Here is a 24,864-nt window from a genome sequence, read left to right on the forward strand (position 1 = left end):
TGCTGTTGCTAGGCACGTGCGCACCGCGAGCTCGGCAGTGCGTGTCCCTCCCGGGGCGGCCGGGCGCTGGGCACAGACTCTCTAGCGCAGCCGGCACCACCTTGGCGGAGGGGGCCCGCCGTGCCCTGGCTCCCCAGGGTCTTGCAGCTGGAGGCCCCGCTTCATTGGGGTTCCCTGACGCCGGCGGCGGGGGAAGGGCAGGCATCGACCGCGTCCGCTGCGGGGTGGCCTCTAAAAGTCGTCGGCACCGGACCCGGTTTCACTCGCAGGTGGGACAGGAGAGCCTCCCCCGCTAGACAGTAACCTGCGGTAGAGCCTGAAACTCAGAGCTGCGCTCCTAGGTCTGCCAGTGACCTGCTGTGGCCTGGGCACTACTGGCACTGAGGGGGATGGGAGAGTCTCATCCCCGGGCCCTGCCTGCACACGCCCGCCCGCCCGCCCGCTCATCGGTTGCGCTGGGGGGGCGGGTAATGCAGCAGAACCTCAGAGTTCCAAACCCCCCCTCGGCCCGGGAACGGAGGTTGTTCCTAACTCTGAAAGGTTCGTAAATCTGAGCAAAATGTTCTGGTCCTTCTTTCCAAAGCATGCAGCTGAACATGGACTTCAGACAGGTTTAAAACACTGCTAGGCAGAAGGAAAATGCTGCTTTCCCTTCCTTTTTTTTAGTAGTTTACATTTAAGGCAGTGCTGTACTGCATTTGCTTTTTTCCCTCCCTCTCTGCAGCTGCCTGATTGTACTTCTGGTTCCAAATGAGGCGTGTGGTTGACCCGTCAGTTCATAACTCCGAGGTTTTGCTGTACTTCATGTTTGACACAGTACTGTGTGGCATTTGCCTTTTTTGTGTGCCTCTGTTGCTGTCTGATTGCGTACTTTGGGTTCCAAATGAGGTGTGTGGTTGACCGGTTAGTTCATAACTCTGAGGTGCTAATGTAAATACTCACAGAAGACTGAATGATAATGTATGAAAAATGCTTTGAAGTGCAAAGTTTTAGGTAATGGCTAAGCCTTGTGGATTAATATTAAGATAATTTAAAAAGCATCTTCTTGTGCAACTTTCAATAGAAGGGACAGTGAGATCTTCAACTCACATGATCACCTCATCACAGACCTATTTACAGCTTGAGTTTCTGTACCTGTGTTACAGTAAACAGAAGAATTACTTGTTCAGCTAAGAAAGTTCTGCTTCTGAGATAGTTGTCAGTAAAACTGCTAAAAGAGGGGTGGTGGTTCCTGTCATTTTAAAATATAAAATAAAATATTTTCTGTGTTCCATACCCAGGTTCTTCTAAAGGGATTTTTAGAGCTTTCAGCAAAAAGGAATCAATTCAAATACCTCTAGGCTTTCCCAATATTGAGTGTAATGTGGCTTTATTGGTAAGCTTGGGTCCGATCCTTACTTGATTTAAATCAGCACAGATCCACTGACTTCACTGGAGCTATGCCACATTACCTGTGGCCTGGCCCCATATGTTTTTCCTTGATGTGCAGTCTCTCTTGTGAATTTTTTATTTTTTTTCATTTTTATTCATTTTAATTTTTAATTTTAGTACCTTACTGTGATATTTTAAGTATATAATTTTTAGTCTCAATTGTTTTTGTCCTCTTCTATAGAATGAAACATTTTTATTTCACTGTCATGTAAAATGTACTCTTTTCATTTCTTTTGTTTGTGTTGATAATTCATATTAAGTTTTATTGTGAGTTGTCCATCAACTTTATACTGTATCTTTTTCATTGCGTTACTTAATTGACCTCTGCTTTAGTCAGTCACAGCACCTCAAAACAATGGCATGTTTACAGAATATTTTGTTTTATTAATCTGTTGCCAGTTTATACCTATGTTGGGTTTTTTTGTTTGTTTGTTTTACATTTAACTTGTTGTTTTACAGATAAGGACACATTAGTTTTAGTTAGGAGGGTTGGCAATGAATGGGGAGAATAGATATGAAAAAACAGCTTGGTTACTTCTGTCCTAGGCCCAGTCTTGTAGACACTTAAGCTTGTTTGCTTAACTTTACATGTCTGATGAGTCCTATTCAAATTAATGGGAAAGCTATGTATTTGTTTTAGTGTCTACAGGATTGGGGCTTTGGGCTAGACTGATACACATACAAAACTTTACACATTGTACTTTGTGAGTAGTTCATTAGCTTCAGTGACACACAGGGCATAAAATTAAGCACATACATAAGCATGCAGAAATTTGCCAGGGGAGCTTCCCTGCTTTTACTATTACTTTTCAAAAAGAGAAGCATTAGTGATGTGAAGATTTTTCCAGTAAGACTACTCAAAAACAAAACATCACCCATAGTGACACACCACACACAGAATAAGTTGTGCTTCCAGGTCCGCATCTATGAAAGCATTCATGGCATCTTTGCAAACGTATGTCATTTGTAAATAGGAAGCTTTGTGATGGACAAGAGTGATTGAAGTGGCAGGGCTGAAACAGACTTACGTCTTGTTTGACTTGACATGGAATTACACATACAGCTAATTCAAGCAATAGAGTTAACCACGGTTTCTTTTAGTAACACCAACTTTATTTTTCTTTAGAGACAGTAAAAATCAAATGTTTCTAGAATTTTCATATGAAGTGTAAGAAGTAAATTCCTGTTCATCAGAGTTGTTAAGGTTGGAAGTAGTTTTTTTTTTTTCTCACATCTGTGACTACTGATTTTATTTTTCTTTTGTCTTGTTACGATTTTTTGCAGATAACTGTTTGGACATAACAGTCTCCGAAATATGAAGTATTTAAACATGCTTCTGAGAAGCATTGTCAGACATTCTGTTTTTCCGTTTGCTATGCAGAGTGGGACAAAAAAAAGTTTGTTTTTAACAACTTCCCACAAGCTATTTCCAGTTAGAACATTGATTTTGTCTCCTACCCCAAAGAAGCAGATTCCACCTAACCCAGCTGAGAAGCTAGATTTGGATGGCTGGAAGAATGTCATGAGATCTGGATTGCAAGAGGAAGTCCATGAAACATCTGAGGGTGAGGAGGATTCCACTTTAGCTGCCACAAGGGAACTTGTGGAGATGTGGAGGCTGGCTGGCAAAGTTGTTCCAGAAAATATCAGTGAAGATGAGTTAAAGAACTTTATGGAATGTTCTTCTAAGTCATCCAAAAAGAAGTATTTAAAATTCTTAGCTATCAGGGAAAAAATGAAGAAAGCTGAGAAAGTAAAGAAGGAAAAGCAAAAGGAAGCAAGGATGGAAAGGCTAGAGGCTAAAGAAAATGATACTGATAAGCTGAGGAATACTTTCTTAATGAACTTTTGGTCCAGGTCTATGGATAGGTTGTATAGCTGGAGGACTGCTCAGTCTATGATCTTTGGTCAGCCTCTAGTATTTGACATGGATTATGAAAATTACATGACACGTAGAGAAATGGAGAACACAGTGAGTCAGCTAATGGAGACTGAAGGGTGGAATCGGAGAGCTGTGGATCCATTCCACTTACATTACTGTAATCTCAAAGTGGATGGCTCATATCATAAAGCATTTGCCAAGCGCTATGAAAAGGGATGGGACAATTTACTTGTGACTGTGACAGAACAGTCTTACATAGATGTCTTTCCAAAAGACAAGCTCATCTACTTAACTGCTGATTCTCCCAATGTAATGAAGACATTTGAGCATGATAAAATTTATATAGTTGGATCAATGGTTGACAAATGTATACAGCCTGGAGTCTCTTTTGCACATGCAAAACGGTTGAACTTAACAACTCAACGTCTTCCACTAGAGAGGTACTTGAAGTGGGAAACTGGTAGCAAAAATCTCACATTGGATCAAATGATGCGTATTTTATTAACTTTGAAAGACACTGGAAATTGGATGGAGGCTCTGGAATTGGTTCCAAAAAGGAAAGTTAAAGCTTTTTAGATAGTTCCTTGTACTCAAAGCATAAAGCTGACACAGGGAGAGGAACAAAGGTGTTTGAATTTAGCAATATCCAGGAAAAGAGCCATTTGCCAAGAATTCTTGCAGGAAGTAAACAGAAGAAATGGTGCACAGCTGAAGAATCTTAAGGACAAATTATACCATTAATATGCTTAAATTTCCATTGACTTCAGTGGGAATTAGATGAAAGGATGTTGGAAAGGATTTTCAGTAGCTAAGAGTAATTAGAAAGAACTGCTGCCTGATATTATGGGTTTTTTAATAACCTTTTATTGCAGCTATTTAAACAGAAGCTTAACAGGATTGAGGGGAAAAAAAATCCATGTGAGGAAAAGCTGTGATAATCAAATCTACAAATTGCACCATAAGAAACAATGTAATTAAATTTAATAAATGTGCTGGATATAACTTTATTTAAAACCTTGCTTGCTCAGTGTCAAATGCTGTAGTGTATTTGATTAGTTTATGAACTGAAATAGGGTAAATATAGGAATAATTTCTTAAATGCTGACCTTAGAATGTACCTGATTTGACCATGGGCTCTTACCCCAGCAAATAAATTGTGGTTTTGTGTTTTACTAGGGTTGGGTTTTTTTGCCCCAGGGGATTTTAGAAAAATTTCATTATGATGCCGTGTGATTTATTAATTCTAAGTATTCTAGTATCTGGTGTGATACTTGTCAGTGTACACACAAAACAATCTAACCTGTGTTTTAAAATTTCCTCATCATGTGGAAGAGAGCTATGTGGGCCTATGTAAGATTTTTTTAATATATGCTTTTGTCCCTTTATCATACAGATTTTCTAATCCTCTATTGTTTTTGAAAATTATTATAATAAACATTAATGGTAGTAATACTATTACTAGTAATAGGGGCAGAAAGTCTCTTTAAATGTGGCATTACTGAAAATATACAACATTTTTGCAATTATGCATTGAATTTATATCACTGATTTAGGTGAAAATGACTGTTCAAACTGCAGATTAGATGTTTTTTCCTGCCTTTGGAAAATACAAATTAGAATCTGTCTTCCTTGAAAAAGCTACTTAGGGTTGGATCTAGGAAGGGAGGGCCGTAAGTGTTGCAATGCTGAACATCATGATGCTTAGAAAATTGCAAGAACAATACTGTGATTCCCAAATTGGAGTTAAGCATCTAGGCACCCTATGCAATGAATGGAAAGAGAGAGAGAGATGCCTAAAACTGCAATCTGCAACAGCCAGCATACTAAGTGAGGAGCCACCTAATTTAGCCAGTGGGAGATGCTAACTAGAGTTGTGTGAGTTAAAACCCACTTCTCTCTGAGATAGGTGCTTACATCAGTTTAGCAATCCCAGGATCCTGAATAGGAACTCACTGCCTGGAGGTAGGTGGCATAGGCACCTAAGCCACTTCTTGAGTTAAGCTCATGCCTTGCTCTACATAAAAGGGCTAGTAGTGGTCTACCCGGTAGTTAGATTGCTCACCTGGAATGGGAGAAACCCAGGTTCAATTTCCTCCTCTCTGCCAGAGGGGGGGAAAGTATTTAAACAGCTGTGTGCTCTAACAACTGTATTATGGCATATTCTGATGTGGAGTGCCCACAATCTCTCCTATTGAAGTTGTGCTTTGGATAAATAATGAGTGATTGGAGCAGGGGGACTGGAATCAAGATCTCCCATCTGGGTGCTCTAACCACTGGGCTACAGAGTCATTCTTTGTCAGGCCCCAGGACTATTCAAGCATTTATCCACAGCAGAAGAGTCATTGGGCCAAAGAGCAGTCTGTGACCCCTTTTCCGATCCTTTCTGACCTTTGTGTAAGCTTGAAAGCTTGTCTCTTTCACTGACAAGAAGTTGGTTCAATAAAAGATATTACTTCACCTACTTTCTCTTCAATATCCTGTGACCAACACAGCTACAAAAACACTGCAAATACTGCACTACAAATATCAACTTAATGCATTTGTTTCTAAAAGTGTACTTTTACAAATAATGTAAGGTTATTTGTCTCATCTTTTCCAGTGACAGTAATTTTATTTTGTGTTCAGTGAGTTTAGGGGGTGCAGCACAGCACTCAATGTGTACAATCAACCCCATCTTTACTATCTTCTATTCCCTTGCTTGCTTTTATACAATAAAAGAGGACAGGAAACCATAGGAGAATATGGTTTTAAAGCCATAAACCTTGGCAGGGTGATGAGGTTCCTTGCAGAGCTACAAATTAATTTTGATGTCTCTTAAAACGGACTAGATTTGAACTGGATAGTCCTTTTAAGTTAGCTCCATCTGTAAAAATGAAAACAGGGATAGACTGTTTACAAAGGGAGGGGCTGCCCCTGCCCCTAGGCCATTATCAGCAGGGATCAAAGCTGGGACCTGCGGATTATGAAACATGAACCTCTTGCGGCAGCTAAAAGAGTCGGGTTGAAACTACGTGTGGGCTAATCGCCAGCCCGCGGGAAGCTTGTCCCAAGCTTGACTTGAGAGGCAAGGTGGATGAGAGAATTTGAAGATGGGCGCTCTGACAGCGTGGGAGCCGCGTAGCGACAACAGCCAACCGGGAGGGTCACCCAGGTCAGCTCAGCTCTGGTCTGCGCGCTACCACGTGTAAGAGCGTGCTCCTGGCTGGGTCCCTAGCACCAGGGAGCGAACCGGGCATCGGCGGGTCTTAAAGCTGCGAGCCGCGCCGCTCTGAGCTAAAGGGGGTGCGGCGTGGGAGGCTGTGGTGGGTGGTCTCGAATAAACTCGCGCTGGAGCAGCGTCTGCTCAGGCCTGGCCCGCGTGCGCCGCTGCCGCAGCCTGGCTCCTCTATGACGTCATACGCTCCACATTCTCCGGCCGTTATCTGTGTGTCTCTCGCTGTCCCCTACCCCCCCAGCCCGCTGGGGCAGAAGGACCTACGTTGACGGACTAGCAAACCCAACAGAGACACTGCCCCTTTAAATGTCTGGCGCTACAGTCGCCATACCCAAGTGGCAACTGATTGGTTGAGAGAGAGAAAGAGAACCAGTCCTGACCAATCAGACAATGGCTTATTGTCACCCTTGTCTCTCTGCAGTGCCAATGCGCGTCGTTCACAACCCCGGAAGTCGGCTTGCCCCGGGTTTAGGACATCTCGGTGTTTAACCGGAAGCTCCGCTGCCCTGAGACACGTGACACGCCGACCGCTTCCGCCCTCCTCGCTCCTAGCCAGAGGGGGCGCGTGGCTCTTTCTAGAGGCTCTATTAGGGCCGCCTCCTCTCTATGGCAGGGCAGGCTCAAGAAGGCTCAGGCTACCGCGCATGCTCAGAGCCCGGGGGGCGGTGGGGGAAAATGGCGGACGACGACAGCAAAGCAGGCGAGGAGAAGCCGCAGCAGGCGCAGGCAGACGGAGGTGAACACGCAGCTAACCCCGCAACCTCCCCCCACCCCCTCCGCGCGCGCGAGGGACCCAAGGGCGGGCAGGGGCAAGGCCCGGGCTGGGGTGCCTTAGGGGCGATGGGGCCGGGCCCGTGTGTGTCGGGGGAAAGGGCCCGGGGCGCGGTCGCTCGGCCGCCGGCCCCGCTGCCAGGCACCGAGCCCGCGGCTGAGCCACGCAGCAGTGCCTGACTTCGGGCGGTGGCTGCTGTGCGGCGGGTGCGTGGGTGGGTGGCCGGCCGGCCTCGTGGAGAGGAGTCACGGGCCCGCCTTGGCTGGACGGTTTCATCCCCAGCGAGGGGGCTGGAGCGAGGCGTCCCCTGTGCGGTGTCACTGGCGCTGACCAGGACCGACCCGCTCTGGCCCGGGGCTGCACGGCTGGGGAGGGGGATCCGCTTACTTCGAAGCACTGAGGGCTCTAGGCCAGCCGGCTGGGGATCCCGATCTCAGTAAATCTGCTACCCCCATTTTTGAAGTTATGCCTCATGACAGAGCATTGGTTTAAAAATATATTTTTAATACCTTCGTCAGAGGCAAAATGGCAGTCCAGTTCTTAGCCCGGCGTGGTCCACTCCTGCTGGATTGTCCCTCGCAGTTAAACTTGGTCTTTCAGTCCCTGGACCTGATCCTGCAGCGCTTACTTAAGTAAAGCTGCTGTCGTTCAGTTGGGGCGGGGGTCTTGCCTCGATAAAGACTGCAGGATTGGGTGTAGTATCGTGAAAGAATGTCAATTTTTTTTGTCCTTCTGTGATTCTTGTTTTTTAAATAAGGTATCCAGTAGATTAATTTGCATAAATTAATACATCTCTTTTGGTACCAAACTGCACAGTGAGCAGCTGTACAGTATATTGAGAGAAATAATGTATATGGTAGCACAAAAGGGTAAATCTACCTCTTAAGGATCAGCTCGTTTTAAAAAAATAAGTTACATGGGACTTCTGCAATTCCCATTAAATTGTCATTTTCCTTATGCACAACTTCAAATATTAAGGTTAATATTATTCGAGTCTCTTATTAGCATCTACCAGCATATTATTTATTGTTGATTGTCTTGGAATGCCAAATGATTTTTTTTGCTCATCATCTTCTACCTTGTAATAATGATACTTTTGTGAAGCTAAAGCTTCTCCCCGCCCCTTTTTGGTTTAAATATAACTCTTTTTAGAACTTCAGATGGGGCCACTCTTTGGCAGATTAAATGAAACCTTAGTTTAAACCAATTAGAACAGGCTCAACAAATGAGCATGACTTCAGATAGGCACATAAGTGGTGTCATTTTAGTCCTCTATACAGATCATTATGTGTACACAGACATTTGTTTTTGTGTAGCTCTTTAAATGTCGGTGCTTTAGGAAACAGTAAGTTAGATGCTAGTTATTCAGTGACTCAATAGTTTTGCAGATATGCAATCTTCAGTGGTTCTCACATAACTGTGGACAATGGAACATGATTGTAATTAGAAGTGAAAGGTTGGCCAAGATACTCGAGTTATTCCTTACTCTTTAGAAACTGATATGAAAGCTTCAATTTTTTCCCGCATTGCTGAAGGCTTCAGAAATGAACATAGGTGGGAAGTGCTCTTGTTCTGTTGTGACTCTTAATAGTCCTACACTGGGATCTGGAACTCACAGCCTTGCCTAGAGGCAAGAGATCTACCAGATGAGCAATGCAGAAACTTGAGAAAGCAATAAAATTAGCATCATTGTCAGTCCTATTTATCAGATGCACAACCTATATAGAAAAGATGGTGAAAACTGCTCACATGTATGTCCTTGTTGACTTGCAAGTGAGTAATTCTTGCTTGAAACAGCACTCCGCTATTTAGCTATGGCCTAAATACAGAACACAAGTTTGGGTAGTTATCAAAATGGCAGTGATGCTTGTGGGAGGTAGATAAGAAAGGAGAAATATGACCTGGCTGACTAGAAAAATAATATGAAATCACAAAAAACTAAATTAAATGGGGGGGGAGGGGCTTAGAGAAAGAGGCTTAAAAATTCCATTTGAGAGCAGTTGGTAAACCTACTTCCAGAACAGCTTTGCAATGAGAAGACTAGCATCTAGATTTCTTATTTGTTACCTACAGAAGTAGAGTACTCTAGGAAGATTTTCACTGGGCTACTTTAAATGTTTTGCAGCTCATTGTCCAAGTGGAGTTTCTGTAGGGAAGCTCTTGCTGCCAGCTGTCCACAGCTGGTCCTAAATGTAGCTAATAGAAGGAGCATTCACACCACCTCAGCAGGCTGTCTTAGGTGCCAATTTTGCGAAAGAGAACACTCAATATCAAATTGTGTTGAAAATAAAAAGAGGACAAAAAGATTTATCTACTCCGTGAGTGCAGTAGTTAGACTTGAGATTTTGGTTATCAGTATTGCGGGATTGCCATTAATTTAATGGTTTTTAAATTTAGTTCCATAAAAGCAAATATCTGGTCTGGGTAGAGCCTCTTTTTGCCCTTTCTGAATGAGTAGGTTGATGTTCCTTTCTAAAAATTATACTCTACAAAGGCATAACTGATACATTTGATGAAATGTGATCCTACTAGGGGCTTCCTGTGTGTCCGTACTATACCTTCTTCCTGTACTGTTTGGAGCCCAAAAATGGTTTAAATCTAGCCTTAAAATACATAATTTGGCTTTCTTTGACTTAATAGGAAAGTGCTCAGAGATCCTTGCAAAAGGAAGACTTCAGAAATGCACTGTATCTGGGTTTCCATGGGAAGAAATATTAATTTCTTTAAAAATATAATCTTGCTCAGTGACTGGGGAGTGAAAGGTACAAAGAATAGTGGTGATAGAAGCCTGTGATTGTCAGAAGGATAAGGCTGAGAGAGAGAATAGGGGAACGTGGAGGAAACATAAGTGCAGTAAATTATCGTATACACTTTTCCTATTCAATACTAATGTTATGCATCACAAGTGTAATGTTATCGTGGTTCTAACCTTGATATCCATTTAAAATGTAATTGTTGAACTAAAATTCTATATGCAATGAGGTTAGACAATAAAAGGTGCTATCTGGTTCCTCTGATATTCAGCACATATTGCTGCATCTCTTGAAAAAATAATTACTTTGCATGCTTATGCAAGCTTATCTGTTGACTTCTGCAAAATTTTCAGTAGAGTCCTACATTTGTAACAAAGGGAGATGCACACAGTTTCAGAACTGGAACTAAGCGCTAAGGAACTTGCCCAATATATCAGTTACCTGAAACTTGTTACCTTCTTGCACGTGCCAATATGTCTCTTGAAATGGGCCAGATTCCAGGTCACTTGTAATTTCCTTGCCAGTGAACAACCTATACTGTTCATGGAATAAATGCAGAGAAAGAGTGTCAGTCTTGGTGAAACTTCAAATTCAGATAATTAAATTCTGGCTAATCTTAAAATACTAATAAAATTATAATCCAGACTTGGCCAACACCTTAAACCCTGCATTATCAATTCAAATACATAATTGTCAGAAATTAAATTCTCAGCCAGTCTGAGTGCAGGCATGTTGTACTCACTGATGCATAAGTACATGGTTTTTTCCCTGCTTGTGTACTTCTCAGCACTCTGATTGAGGGTGTCTGATCTGCATAATCACTTTTCAGTTATTCCTCAGTGATTGTTCCATGAATACACACACCACTCTGTTTTGCTCTTATAGTCAAAACTTTCAAGCTGCTTGCCAGCAATAAACACACTCTCAGCTTCTGTTCCTTCAGATAAAGCAAGAAAAATTCCAAAATGAGGAATGAAAGAAAAGAGAATAACCTCGTTCTCTGCTTTGTGGTACTTTATCAGACTGCTGACTGGAAACAGGTCTTTTTTTAAAAGCAATAATATAAAATCCTACTGGCCCATTGCCCTCATTCCTTTCCTTTGTGATCCCTAGTCTGAAAGCCAGCAAGGGTTTTCTGCCCCAGAATTTGAGTTTCCATTATGAGATTGACAGGGCCTTCCCTTCCAGTTCAGTTTGGACAGCTGAGTGTAGTTGCTAAAACTGACTTCTGCCTTTCATACTTTACTGATTGGACTTCAGCTTAATCATCTAGACAGTGGGAGCTCTATATTAGACTTTGTGACAAGATCTTGTTGCTGTCATCATTGTTAGCCATATTTCTTTCAGCATTTTAAGAAAGGGTTCTTTTATGCTCCATTGGCAACACAATATATACCAAATGCAGGGGTGTCTCTCTGCCTGAAATATTTTTGATTAATATAGTATGTTGTATCCCAAACTACCATTTTCTAAAGTTAGGAATGAAAACTTTGGTTGATTACATGAGACTAGTCTTGCACTTAGGGTTGCTTTCAGGCACACTAAGAAAAAATTGTCCTATAATGTGCATTCAGAAATGTCAGATAGAATAGCAACATTAGAACTATGAACATTGTTGTTCTTAAATAATTTTTTCATGTCTCCTTCCTCTTAATTCTGTCTCACTTGTATGTAACTTCATCCTTTCCTTCCCCCCTCCCACCATTTCTTGCTTTTATTTTTTATCCTAGGTCAAGTTGGCAGCAACACAGATTAGCATTGCTCCTGCAAGAGTGAAACTAATTAGCATTGTGCTCCTAGTTAGTTTCACTGACTATTATGCTCCCAAGGGTAAATAACTGTTCTAAATTGGTTGCATCAAGTCATTGTTTTGTTAATTGAAACAGCTAGCTAAAGATATATTTTGCTGCCCAGCCAAGAAACATCATGGACCGGCAGTTTATATGACTTGGAAAGCATAATAGGAAATTATACATAGATGGAAGATGAGGATGGGCATTGAAGGCGCCATGCATCAGCACTTAGGAAAAATAGTGGGGCTGTGTTACACAGGTATTAGGTTTAAGGTCTGAAGATGAATGCCATTTAAAGACTTTTTATGGTAAAACAGAGTATGACTTTCCCTTTCACAAATTTTCCTGTTTTCCTTGCCCCTCTTTTTCTCTGGATTTTGTTTCTCTTTCCACTAAGGATACAATCTTGGTTATCCTCAATTTTGAACTGTTGTTTTTTCACATGGTTGCTGACAATTGCTAGTGAGCAGTGCCAGGCTTTCCTTCACTCAAGATCTGAATTTGCTGCCAGGGTGGTGCTACCATCCTCTGCTTTCCCTTGTAGCAAGGGACCTAGTTCTGTCCCAAACTTGGTTATGTTATCCTCTGACCATTGATGTGAACTCCCCCTTATTTTCTGTCCCCACTGCATCAGTTTATCTCTTCCTCCTGCTGGTACAGCGGCAGAGGAGCATGCTGTTCCCTTGTGTGTACTATTTCACCAACTACAGAAGCAGAGTGAAACTTCCAAGGACCATTTTTTTCATGTGGTGTAGCTGAGGGATCTCTGAATATGAGCGCAGGTGTGATGTAGTGCATTTCCCACGAGTTTGTGCAAAACCAGGAATTATGCAAGCGTCTCAAAAGCATTTTGCTTCAGTCAGCTATTCTGGTGCTGATACCCTCCTCAAACAGAACACGTCAGTTATATTGAATTGAGAGTTGTGGACAAGTAGTGATGAGAAATTAGGTTGAGATTACGAGTCTCAACTACTTGTATGGTTTTAATGATCTGCCAAAGGAGCCTGTAGACTGGCATAGGCATTCTTTATGTAAATAAATCTCACGTATCTAATCTTAAATTGTGTACACTCGGTTTGAAACTGGGACTCCAAATGTGAAACATTAACTTGTGCAACTTAGACCCCAGAAGAGTGTTTATAAAATTAAGTGTAACTCTCTAGATAAACTTTCAGTCCCATATTAATAGTGATCTGATGTTTCAGGACACTTTTTAAGACTTTTGTGTGTATAAAGTTTTTTTGTACTACTTTAGTTAAGTGCTTGCAGTTTCTTTCACTGTTTGTCTTTACGTGCCGTATAGGCAGCTGTGGTGGAGACTGCTAGCACTGTAAGCACCCACCCCATAACAATGCTTTATCAGGTTGCTGCTCCCAACAATCTGCTCAGTAAAAATAGCTCATCTTGGTAAGTTGTTTCGACTTCACCAGGACCTGAAGAAGAGGCAGAAAAACCTGTGAAAACTAAGACTGTTTCTTCCAGTAATGGAGGGGAAAGTTCGAGTCGCAGTGCAGAGAAACGGGTAGCTGATGAAGAAGCTGAAGATTTCACCACAAAGCCCGCTCCTGCCAAAATGTCCAAGTTTGGATTTGCCATAGGCAGTCAGACAACAAAGAAGGGACCTGCGATATCCATCAAACTTGGAGTAAATGTAAGTTGTTTGGTTTATTTTTAAGGAAAACATAAGACCTAGGGAGTATTTTATTCTTGAGGCACTGACTTGGGGAGAGAGCTTCTGAAACTTAACGTGGATGGTTCATTGAAAATACTGAAGTTGACCTGTGGGGAAGTGTTGTAGGGCTATACTTTTGTTCTAGTAAGTAGTTGAAGGGTGTAACACCAGTGAGAATTGTTTAGAGTTGTCCAAGAGAGAGCAAGAATAATGGGACAAAATTAACCTTAAATTGTCCCTAAATATCTGAAACAATTCTCTAACAGAATCTGAGTCTGGAATAGCTTCCTGAGGGGAGTGCTGGAAGCTTCACTGCTCAGGACGCTTTTAATACTAGATTGGGCAAAACCCTACCTCTTGCTCTGGTGCCTGTGGGTGGACTAATAATTCTGTCTCATCTTGAACTTCTAAAATAAATTTTTCAATATCTTTCACTTTTGCTTCTTCCTTCACAAGGCCCAATTAGTCTAATTTATACAAATGCTTATTAAGCATCTTGATTTAAAGATACTGGAATTCAGTCATTGCTGAGGTCAGTACCTGCAGAATATACAGGAAGTGCAGAGTCATTGCCATGCCGCATTTCCAAGAATCCTAATCTTCCCTCTGTTGTCCAGGACAGATTTGACAATTCCTTCTCCTGCTTATTTACGTGGACAAATTAAATTGAAGAGGTTTCCAGTTTATCAATCAAATGGATCTTTACTTTTTCCATTGACTAACCTGCTTCACTGTTCACTATTCTGGGACAGGCAAGCATCTGCTTGTTTACTGAATATAATTATACAGTTCTCAAATACCACCATGAAGTGTGCATTATAAATCTCTAAATAGTTTCAGTTCAATCTCTATTCCTCAAACTCTGTAGATGCACTGTCAGCATTTTACAAACCAGCAGAAGGTAAAAAGATTACTGAATAGGATGTTTTTCCAAGGGCATGTTGTTTTCAAATCAGAAAAACAAAACCAAAAACATTTTAGAACATATGCAATAAGTCCTTGAAAAATTGACAAAGATGTCTTTTGAGCCATTAGCAAGCTCAAATTTTTCATGCGGAAAGTTCTTTCCAGTGGCAATAATTTTTGACTCATAGGATTTCTAGCTCATTGGTTCTAGCAACCGAGTGCACTAAAACTTACCACTGTTTGCCATCTGTATTTGGGATCATTATTTTTTCCCTGCCCTCTCGCCTATCCTAGTGATCTGTGCTGATGCCTCCAGGGAAGATAAACTACTTAGCAGCAATTGTTCCTTACCGGTATGATAATGCTACATGTTGATGCATCTACACACTGAACCTAATTCTGTCCCTCCCCAATATGCATTACAGTATCTGACCACAGAGTCTAAATGAACCCAGAATGTCACTATCAGACTATAGAAATGAGGAAGCATTGTGCACTAAAGCAGGATGGTTCTATATAATTCAAAGTTATTACCAGTAGTTAAAAATGTGTTGTACATTATATAAATGCAAAAGGAATCAAATTAGTTACTCCAAAATAAGATGACAAAGTTTCAGATTTTGGCAGCTTGATATGCTTTGAATAGAGTAAGGAGTCTGGGAAGTGTAATCATCTTTATATTAAAATTGAGCTTTTATCAACAGACACCCTCTTTGTTAAACAGTCTTACTTTTTACTTCTGAATTGGAAACATTAGTTAAAAAGCACTTGATTGTTCAGTCAAAAAGAATACTAAGAGCTATTAAAGTACAAAAAGGCAAATATAATCAGCCTCCTGCGGTTGACAGATGAAAATACTTCATTATGGCCTTAGAGGAATAAAAAACAGATGGGGATGTGACCAAATCCGGTGTGTGTTCTTTTTGAGACACAGTTGCCACAAGCTGTTCAGGTTCTGATTTAATTTCCAGTGTCATGCACCAGCAGCCACAAGACCCTGTTATGTGCATATTTGCAAGAAACTAATGCTTGTAGGGAATTGAAACTTGAGAGGATCCGACTAGTTAATCAGAAAACATCTTGCCCAAATGGATAGATTCTCCCTTGACCTGTTACTGGAAAACTGTTTTCTGCCTGGTTCAGAGAACCATCTTGCTTTTCAGTTTAGCCAGTTAAAGATCAATTTATGCATGATTTTAAAAAAAATTACTTCAATTTCAGTGAAGGTATTTAATGAACTCCACTTTTAAAGTCTTTTGAAAAGTTAAATGGATCCTAGTCAAGTAGGCAGACTTATCTGATTTCATATGCTGTGTTTTCATTCTGTTTCAGAAGCCTAAGGAACCTGCTCCCACCCTTGCTCCAAAAACTCTTTCTGTAGCAGCAGTTTTCAATGAAGATGATGATGTAAGTAAATACCACCTGCTGGCTGGCACTTACTAAAGAGGAACATTTAGTGCTGATTAGTTAGGAAGTCTGAGTAGATACTCTGGAAGCTTCTCCACAAAAATGCCAATATAGTACATTTTAGAACTGATCCAGTGTTTCCCTTAAACAGATTGTTGGAATTATTTATTAATTATTATCATAATCAGTAATACAGCATACCACCACAACCCCACTTCAACCGTAAATTCCTTTATTAAATCTAAAGATTGAATGGTGTTTATACGGACACTTCAAATGTGTCTTAAATGCCTAAGCAATCATCACATTGTATGGTAACATGCAGTTATAAGCACTGGTCAGATACTTCCAACAGGACTGACCTGGGCTACCCAAATCTACAGTGGCAGGCTCCAACACTGGACAGCAACTACTACCAATGAGCTTGTTAAGAATTTACCCTTTTAATACCTTATTTATGAGTACCTATATGACTTTACCCACTGCTTCATGCTAAAACTGGTTCACACTGTTCTTGATGATTGGGGTCTGTTCTTCAAGACGTTTATAAGTTTCCTTCCAGGTCCGATCTTTCCAATTAAGCCACGTTCTTTCAAGGCTTTCCCGCAACTACTAAGCACCCACACTTTATGCAAATTGTCTCCAAATCGTATTAAGGAAGAAAGGGTAGGGGACACATTTGAACAGACATATTGGTCACCTAAATTAAGACTTTTTAAATTGGAGGTAAGTGAACAGACAGGGCAATGTGGTTGCTTTGGAGCTGACCATTAATTCATAAGGTCTTGACTCCTCAACGCTTGTCTTCTGTAACTTAACAAATGCTATCAATGTTCCTTGAAGTGAGAGGGAGAAAGGCAAATAAGTATGGTTTTAATGTGATTTTAATGTAATTGTCTTCCTCCTGTTATGTGCTGACTCAGTACTGAGACATTCAGGTATGGACCACATCTATAGTGTAGTGAGTGACCTGTAACACTTCATTTAATGTGTTCTGTCTTAAGTGGAAGGTGATTAACTCATGCTGCCAAAACAGTAGCTGCTATTAAGAGTTGTACTGCAAGTTTGCTTGCATCTTACTGAATTTGAATATAAATGTCCCTCTCTACAGTGTGCATCTGCTTATCATATACTAACTTCTTTACTCCAGTTCATGGCTTTACAGACTAGAGGCACTGTGTTCTAAAACATATTACTTTTCTGAGATTGTTAGCTGCATTTCATGTGAGGCCTCTGAATGTTCAACAGAGAAGAATAAAATGTTTAACTATGCCCTAATGCCCATGTTCTCTCTCTGTCCCTAGAGTGAACCAGAAGAAATGCCTCCAGAAGCAAAGATGCGCATGAAGAATATTGGAAGGTAATCAGCTTTAACCTCATTCTTCCAAAGGGGTGGGGGGCTGGACCTTCTACAACTCAGGTCAAATGGTTCAGAAATGTATGAAGGGCAAACAGGTTATTGTAGCTTTACAGTGTCACTTTCCTCAGAAATGAGACATTGTAAAAGAATTCCTCTCATGTTTCAGCTGTGGCTAAGGGTAGCATATCTGCTATTTAAATACCCTCTTAGCTTTCCCAGAGTGGGAAGAGATAAGTTCTTCTTCCTTACACTGCATGGAAATTGGGGTGCAGCTTCTGGTTATTACTAAAACAAGAAGCAAATTACATGTGCTTTTCCTGTTTTTTACTATTGAACTCCAGATCTTCCCAATCCCAAACTGGCTGATTTTGCCCTTCACAGTATAAATATTCCCAGACCGGGGTAGTCTGTTCAGAACTTGAACTCTCTGCCTATGGAGAAAAGAGTTTGGATTGAATCTGCGGATTTTTTAATGAATTTTGCCCCCATCAGAAGTAGTTTGGTATGATAGAGTTAAGACACTAGCATAGTATATTCTCTCCTTAGGGGGATTTAACTTTTAGTGAGAATACTGAGTATATAATGATTTTTACATTCTTTGGACACAACCATAAACTTATTTTTCTGCCTGTTGCAACTTTGAGAGAGACAGTGAGGTCTAATATAAACAGGGGCATCTGCAATGGAGTTACACTCACAGATGAGGGCTGAGTTTGGACCTCAAACTTTAAAAGCAGATTAAAAAGAAATAAATTGTTAAAAAAAATTCTTTTCTGTAGGCTTATTATTGAAAGGTGCAAAACTGACAGGCCTGGATTCTGCATTTTTTTTTAATCCATGGAGCCAGTATTTTACAGGACCAGTAAGCAGCACAGCTTCTGCCTATGTTCCTCCTCTCCCCACTTGCCTGTGTCTCTCAGGCTGATTTTGGAGGGATCAGTTTGGTGGACAGTGACAGCATTGCCACTTGTAGTGACTTCTTGTGACAAAAACCTGTTCACTGGAAACCAAACTGAAAGAACTAAACTCATTTCACATAAGCCACACCAATAACAACCAAACCAACTTTTGGTCACTCCTGACACAAGGTGGTTATGAAATAGCAGTGTGAAGCTGAAACACTCCAGTCACACATTCAGTTCACCAAACTTTCATTAAACTAGTTACTACATCTAATTTTTGTTGTTTTTTTGCAGAGATACACCAACCTCAGCAGGACCAAATTCTTTCAATAAAGGAAAGCATGGGTTTTCTGACAACCAGAAGCTATGGGAACGGAACATAAAATCTCATCTTGGAAATGTCCCTGAGGATGACTAGATGATATCTATTAAGATGTGGGTGGGGGGAAGGGCAGGGTGTGACATTAAAGGAACAGTTTCCTTTTTTAAGAATGGTCAGATTTACCTTTGGAGCCACTTTTTCTAAGGATCGAGTGGTACAATAATAACTGAGTTTGAAATTAGAGGTAATTTATGTTTTGTATACAGATTTCAAGGCATTTGCTAATTTTGTAGTTCTATGTGATTAGTTTCAAAAGGTTACAAATAATAAAGAAATTGGAAGTGGTACCTTTAAGGTTTTTTTTGGCAGGGGGTGGGTCTCAGCAACTAATACACTAAGGTGGACAAAAAAGGTTACTGTCTCTTTAATCAGGTTAATGTTGAATGCTATTGCACTCTGGCTTCTAGCTCCCTCTCCATAGCAGATGAAACATTTGACTCCTAAGATCACTGTTGAGAGGGAGCAGTGCCTTGTACTAGAAGTGTTACTGGGCTATTAATTTGAACATAACTTCAGACAGAGTAGAAATCTAAACCTGAATTTTTCCCCCCTCTGATCACTTTTTGTTCTTCACAACCTAGGAATTGTGTTGCTCTAAGGGGCTAGGGTAGCTTTAGGTCTGATCTTCCTTTGAAACTTTACGTAAAGTGTGAAATAGTTTATCTGTGGCCTGTTTCATCCTAAGGAATGGGACTTAGCTATATATTAGAACAGTCTCTAAAGAATATTCACTACAAAGGTGAATCAGTATTTTCAGTGTGCTCCTCAGTCAGTAGTATTAAGTAGTGCTTGTTAGCATTTCCTTGTGAATTAAATGAATAAGTAAATATTAAGGCAATTATCAATATAGAAAAGCCACCACCAAAAAGATGAAAGCATCTAATTTATTTATCATATTTGGTTTAAATATCTTCCTTTATTATGCCTAAAAGGAATAAAAGCCACACCAAAACTTCAGTAACTTAGTTTTTGTACTTGTAAGCAGTAAGATGCACTTTCTTTATTTTGCCTTTTTAAAATACTCCTCTAGATGCTAAAATATGTTTGTGGCTTCAAAGAACACTATCAGGTTTAAAAGATATTTTGTTACCTGCATTACTAATACTTCTGACTAACAGTTCTTTAAAAAATAAATAAACAAACTGTTCCCTTTTTCGAGGCTGTTAAGTTTTTGCACCTAGTGTCATTGGTCAGCTTCATTTTCAGGATCTCCTACTGGTACAGTACTCTGTTAGGATTTCAAACTTGGTGAGGTGTGTCTAAACTCTTTTCATTTTGATTTAAAAAATTGAGAACATTAATAGAAATGTCTAATTCCCAAAACACATGCATTTTTTGGAGTCTAAAATACCTGATAGTGTCTGCTGTTAAAGGCACCCTTAAGGTTTGCAAGTGGTTGTAGATCTTTTCCATTATTGAATATTCATTAATCAAATCCACCTTAACTACTTTTCCCCTTAAATCCTTTCCATGTGCTAAAGTTGAGTATAGTTGGTGGAGAAAGGAAAGTGCATCTTTATAGGTTTGTTAGAAAAGCTCTGACCGCTTACCTTTTGAGTTTGTAAGTTCTCAAATTTTTGTATTGTATGTTTAGTCTTTCATTTGAAGTCTGAGGCAGTTGAATACCTGTATCTATTATTTTCTTTAAAAGCTTTGTTATAAATGTAACAAAAAGTATACTTTTTTCATAGCAAAAATTGTTTTATAAAACGTTGAAGGCTGAATGTAAGGACTTCAAAAAAAAGTGATTGTTGCTCTAAACTACTTTTGACTCTTACCCCTCATTGAAGCTAAACCCTTATTGATTGAAAGGGACAGAATGGGACACTGAAGTTGTACCCACTTACTATATCCTTTAGATGTAATGCATGGTTACCCTTGTCTAGAATTACCCCCTGCTCAACCAATGGAAATATGCATAGAACTGCTACACTCCTGATATAGTTACCCCTTTTGACCTGAGTGGTTACCTAACATGTGGGGTCGTGTGTTGTCTGTTAAGAGAAATTAATGGAGTCAGCTATTTCTTTGGTGCAGTCCTTGTACAAAGAATGTACATAAAATCCTGTTTCCCTGAACACAGAAGGAGACAGTCTTTACTCTCAGTTCCAAGCCTCTTTCCAGCTAGTACTCTATCCTGAAGTTTTTCTCAGGATCATGCAAGTTCTTCTGCCTGTCTTTGGACTTCCTTCTGCTACATCTCCCCACAAAGGCAGTTAGCTCAAATAATTCCTGGCTTCCTGTATTTCCATTTAGCCCACTGCTTGGCCCATAGAGCTCAGATTCCTAACTGAACGAGGTGGCTTGGGTGTGTGAGTTAGTGGAATGTGTTGCACAATAAGCAAGACTTGAACCTAGAGAGTTCAGATTCAGCCTTCAGGACCCAGTCTTAATAGTCAGAAGAAATTAAAAGGGGACATATGCTTTAGCTTCTAGAGATAGGATGTTCTTGTATCCCTCTAGTTCCCATCCCCTATACAAAGTCTCCTAGTCCTTCTCATGGCAGGGATGTCTTTGTCCCCGCCCCCTCCCCCTTGTTTTATTCTTCCCACTGTGCTCCCCCTCACCATTGTCCCTCTGATGGGAGGGGCTCTGTGTCTACTTTTCTCCCCCTGCCTCTCTAGTGTGGAAGGTGGGATAGCTGAAGTGCTCTCTTCCTCCACCCTGCCCAGGCTTTGAGGCAGGATGCTAGGAAGGAAACCTCTCTGCTCCCAGCAGAGAAAGCAGTTATTTTTCTTTAATTTAGGGTATCAACTAGTGATGTAAAATATCCTTTAGGAAACTGTTTAAACAATTAACCCTATGATATTTTACATTGGTCCCACCACTGCATGGGGCCCTGGCTCCTCCAATCACCCCTGGAGCCCACCCCCCCAGCCCACAGGAGGGGGCAATAAGGTGGGGGTGGGACCAACTGCCAGTGGCCCCCCAGCAGGTCCTCCAGAGCCAGGGCACTGCTGCTTCTGGAGCCCCCCAATTGGCCCAGAGCAGGTCCTCCCAAGCCCACTGCAGGAGGGGGCAATAAGGCTCTCCCTGCTCTGGAACTGGGGACACCCTCCATGCCCATCTGGGCATACCTCAGCTGCTGTTGGTGCCAAAGTTAACCCCTAAACTGCCAGGATTTACCCCTGCACATGTTCCAGCCCTCCCTCCCTGCAACTCCATGTCACCACTCACCCCCCAAAGGGTTAATGCAATTTGTAAATGGTAAGACTAATACTTACCAGTTAACTGTTTAACTGTTTGTTTGACACATATTGATAGTAGGCATGTAAAGTAATAGTGCAAGCTGTTAATAGGTGTCATCAGCATAACAGCAGTTCTATCTGTCCTCCATTTCCAGCTTTGGATGTTGCAGTTGTCCCCAAAATCAACAGGGTTATGGTCACTGCTGCCTTGAACATTTCTTGGAATTTTAGAATTGATCAGATGTTGTTTAAAAGTTATGTTACGGGCAAATGGTATGGAGCTGGGAACGTAAGACCTTGCAAGATCGGCTAAGAAAAAAAGACTGCCACAGGCTTGTAAATTTGCAGCACTTTACACTTTGATACAATTAAACAGTGCTAGTGGGTATAACACAGGTGAATTCCGTCTGTTTTGCCCAGTAACTTCCCCCACTTGAGTAAAATCTAAGACATTTGAACAGCTTCCTTTTAGCTTCATCTCCTAAATAAAATGTGCATTTAGACTAACTAACTTGGCACATATGGATCTTAATATAGACTTTCATCCTCCTAGTGTAGCTTGAATCTTTGCTTCAGACAAAGCTGCCATGAGGGAGATTATACCACCTCACTCTAGAAAAGTGTCACGGAGGAGGAAGAAGTTGACCCCCTTGTTTCCCATTTTTCTTACCTAATCCATTTGTGTTGAAATATAGAAGATAAGCAGAATCTCCTCCTGGTACGAAAGTTTCTTATTGAAGGGAAATTGTTTGGGTAGTATATTGTGTTAGGTGAAGCCTCAGTGAAGTTGGGTGCAACAGCTGATCTTCACTCAGGATAAACAAAAAAATTCATGGAACAGAGCTGAAATAATAGAAGCCATCACCCCAAAGATAGGCCTACATCCCCCACAGCTTTATATGCCACTCCAAAGGCACCTGGCTAAAGCTCTACCTCCTAGACCAATCCAAGAGGGGTATGTCAGATTCAGAAAGATGTTCATTTTATCCAAGAGTTAGTCTCTTGCAAGAGATCCTCTTTCAGCACCTCTGTAAATAAAGACTCCGTGATCAAGGCTCCTGTCACCGTTACTGAGATTTTCTCCCTATTACCTCTTCAGGAAGCTGTCCCCACTCTTCAGCCTGAGTTGAGCACTGAGGCCCAGTACTACATTGAAGCAAGCACCAACTCTGCTTTAAAAGCAACTTGTACCACTGCATCTCTTCCCAGACTGGGAGGGATCAAAGGATGTCATGGTCCACAGGAGATTCCTCTCACCTCTTTCCAGAGACTTACTACTAAGGATTTATCTTCATCCTCATTGGATGAGGCAGTGACATCCTCTCCAATATAGAGTCCTTTCAGGAATTACTAGGAAAGGTAGACAGACATTCTGGACATTAGTGTACTGGTGGTACACAAGAAAACACATACATAGACATTCTGCATTCTAATCTCCCAGGCAGATTGACAATACCAATAAGTGGAATACCAGTGCCTGCAGAAGACTTGGCAGACTCCAGCCTCTATACCTCTAAAGTTAACAAGAAAAGATACATACTCCCTCAAACAGGATTTTGAGTACTTCTATCTGAATCTGACTCCTGGCTCCTTCGAGGTAACAGCAGCACAGGAAAAATCCAAACAGGAACCCCAAAAACTACTCAAAGGACAAAGATCTTTGGCTTCTTAGGCAGAAATGCCTATTTCTAGGTGTCTCCAACTGCACACAGCCAACTATCAAGCCCTGTTTACTAAATAAGACTGAGCTTAGATAGAATATCACCATTCATTGACAAGATTCCAGAAGAAGTGAGGGCTGTCCCAACAGCCATCATTTTGGAGGGACTAGTAGCTAGAATGTCCTTCCAACCAGTCCTTGGACATCTCTGATACAGCAGTCTATTCCACAGCCATCACCATGAGGAGAGCATCTTTTTCACATCTTTGTTCAGCTAAACCACCATTGAAGACCTCCCCTCCCAAGGCCAGACCTATGGAGCTCTTGCACAGATGAACTGTTACATAACCTAAGGAGAGTAAGGTGACAGGTTGCTGGGTATCTATACTCCTGCCAGGAGGAGAAAAACGTTTAGATACCAGGACCATTTCTGACAGAACTTCCTCATGTCAACAACAGAGGCCTGCTGATTACGCCTCTAAGAAGTGTTGCTGCTTCTGCAAGAGAGCCCCATCCCTGTCTACCACCATTCACTCTGCATCATCAACAGGTTTGACGTTCAAGTCCAGAGCTGTGTGCCAATCCCACCATCCTACTCCCAATCCCATTTTTATTTGCCATCTTTCAAATTTTTTTCAGGCACAGGCTAGGATTACCTCAGAACAATGGATACTGGAGATTTATTACCAAAGCCTGCTCTATATAATTCCAGTTCTTGCTTCCCACCTCACTTCACTGTCCCCCTTCACAGATTCATCTGAGAGAGAACTGAGGGAAGAAGTGGATTCCTTACAACAATTAAGAGCCTAGAAATAGTACCTGAGGACATCAGAGGGAGAGTTTCTATGCTTGCTAATTCTTTATACCCAAAAGAGCAAGGGGAAATGTGTTTTCTGGACCTGAAGTGACTAAACAAGTTTATATACCAATTCGAATTCAGAGTAGGAGCCTCCATCATCACTTCTTTAGAAGTTTAGCATTGATTTACAGCTCAACCTTCAGGATACTTATTTTCACACAGCAATTCATCCAATCCACAGAAAATCTACTTTACAATGAGCTACAACCACTACTAATACAGATTACCCTTCAGCCTATCTGCAGCCTTGCCAAGACTATTCATAAAGTGCCTGGCAGTAGTTGCTGCCCACCTGAGGTGGCAAGGAATACATATTTACCTGCATTTGGACGATTGGCTTCTGAGAGGGAAATCCCCAAAGGAAGTTTCCAGAACTTATCCACAGTCCTTATTTCATTCTTTGGACTCGTGGAAGGAGCCATAGTCCAGTCCTGAGAAAGAACAGCTCTGCAATGTATTTATCAAAAGGCAAACAATGCCTCTCCCCTCTCCCCCCGTCAGGAATAAATCGAGCTGTTGAAATGGTGCCATCTTCTTGGCCCTTCAGTTACTAGGAACAAAATTACCTAGAACACAGGTTCTCAACCTTTTTTGAATGATACCTCACCTAAGATTTAAAAAAAAAAGAAAAAAAAACTTAAGACCCACCCTTCTACAATAGTGCCAAGTTGCAATGCCCCTTT

At 41.2% G+C, this 24,864-nt stretch overlaps 2 protein-coding genes across 4 annotated transcripts; both read left to right on the forward strand.

Annotated features, from left to right (window-relative positions):
• The first annotated feature begins 498 nt into the window (after window positions 1–498).
• TRMT10C (tRNA methyltransferase 10C, mitochondrial RNase P subunit) lies at window positions 499–5,665 on the forward strand. The gene is given in 3 exon segments (XM_067546170.1): window positions 499–1,375; window positions 2,716–3,884; window positions 3,887–5,665. Coding segments are annotated over 2 exon segments (1,287 nt in total). The 5' UTR covers window positions 499–1,375; window positions 2,716–2,746; the 3' UTR covers window positions 4,036–5,665.
• Window positions 5,666–7,116: 1,451 nt separating this feature from the next.
• Window positions 7,117–20,238, forward strand: PCNP (PEST proteolytic signal containing nuclear protein). 3 transcript variants are annotated; one of them, XM_067546173.1, is made up of 5 exons: window positions 7,117–7,263; window positions 13,328–13,496; window positions 15,756–15,830; window positions 17,135–17,190; window positions 18,387–20,238. In XM_067546173.1, the coding sequence occupies exons 1-5, from the start codon at window positions 7,172–7,174 to the stop codon at window positions 18,508–18,510; spliced, it is 516 nt and encodes a 171-aa protein (XP_067402274.1). In that variant the 5' UTR covers window positions 7,117–7,171; the 3' UTR covers window positions 18,511–20,238. The 3 variants fall into 3 exon arrangements, with proteins under 3 accessions (XP_067402274.1, XP_067402273.1, XP_067402275.1); XM_067546172.1 differs by having other exon boundaries at window positions 7,141–7,263; window positions 13,276–13,496; XM_067546174.1 differs by lacking the exon at window positions 7,117–7,263 and adding an exon at window positions 13,197–13,252.
• Window positions 20,239–24,864: the final 4,626 nt, after the last annotated feature.

The sequence above is a fragment of the Emydura macquarii genome, unplaced genomic scaffold (assembly GCF_026122565.2).
Source record: "Emydura macquarii macquarii isolate MOO-44397 ecotype Brisbane River unplaced genomic scaffold, CSIRO-AGI_Emac_v2 contig_1119, whole genome shotgun sequence".
NCBI lineage: Eukaryota > Metazoa > Chordata > Testudines > Chelidae > Emydura > Emydura macquarii.

What these genes read in the sequence shown, in the direction of transcription:
- PCNP (XM_067546172.1), top strand. Translation starts at nt 7,203, where the DNA reads ATGGCGGACGACGACAGCAAAGCAGGCGAGGAGAAGCCGCAGCAGGCG. An exon ending in CCATCAAACTTGGAGTAAAT is followed by an intron (nt 13,497 to 15,755) that starts GTAAGTTGTTTG and finishes ATTCTGTTTCAG; the next exon opens with AAGCCTAAGGAACCTGCTCC. An exon ending in CGCATGAAGAATATTGGAAG is followed by an intron (nt 17,191 to 18,386) that starts GTAATCAGCTTT and finishes GTTTTTTTGCAG; the next exon opens with AGATACACCAACCTCAGCAG.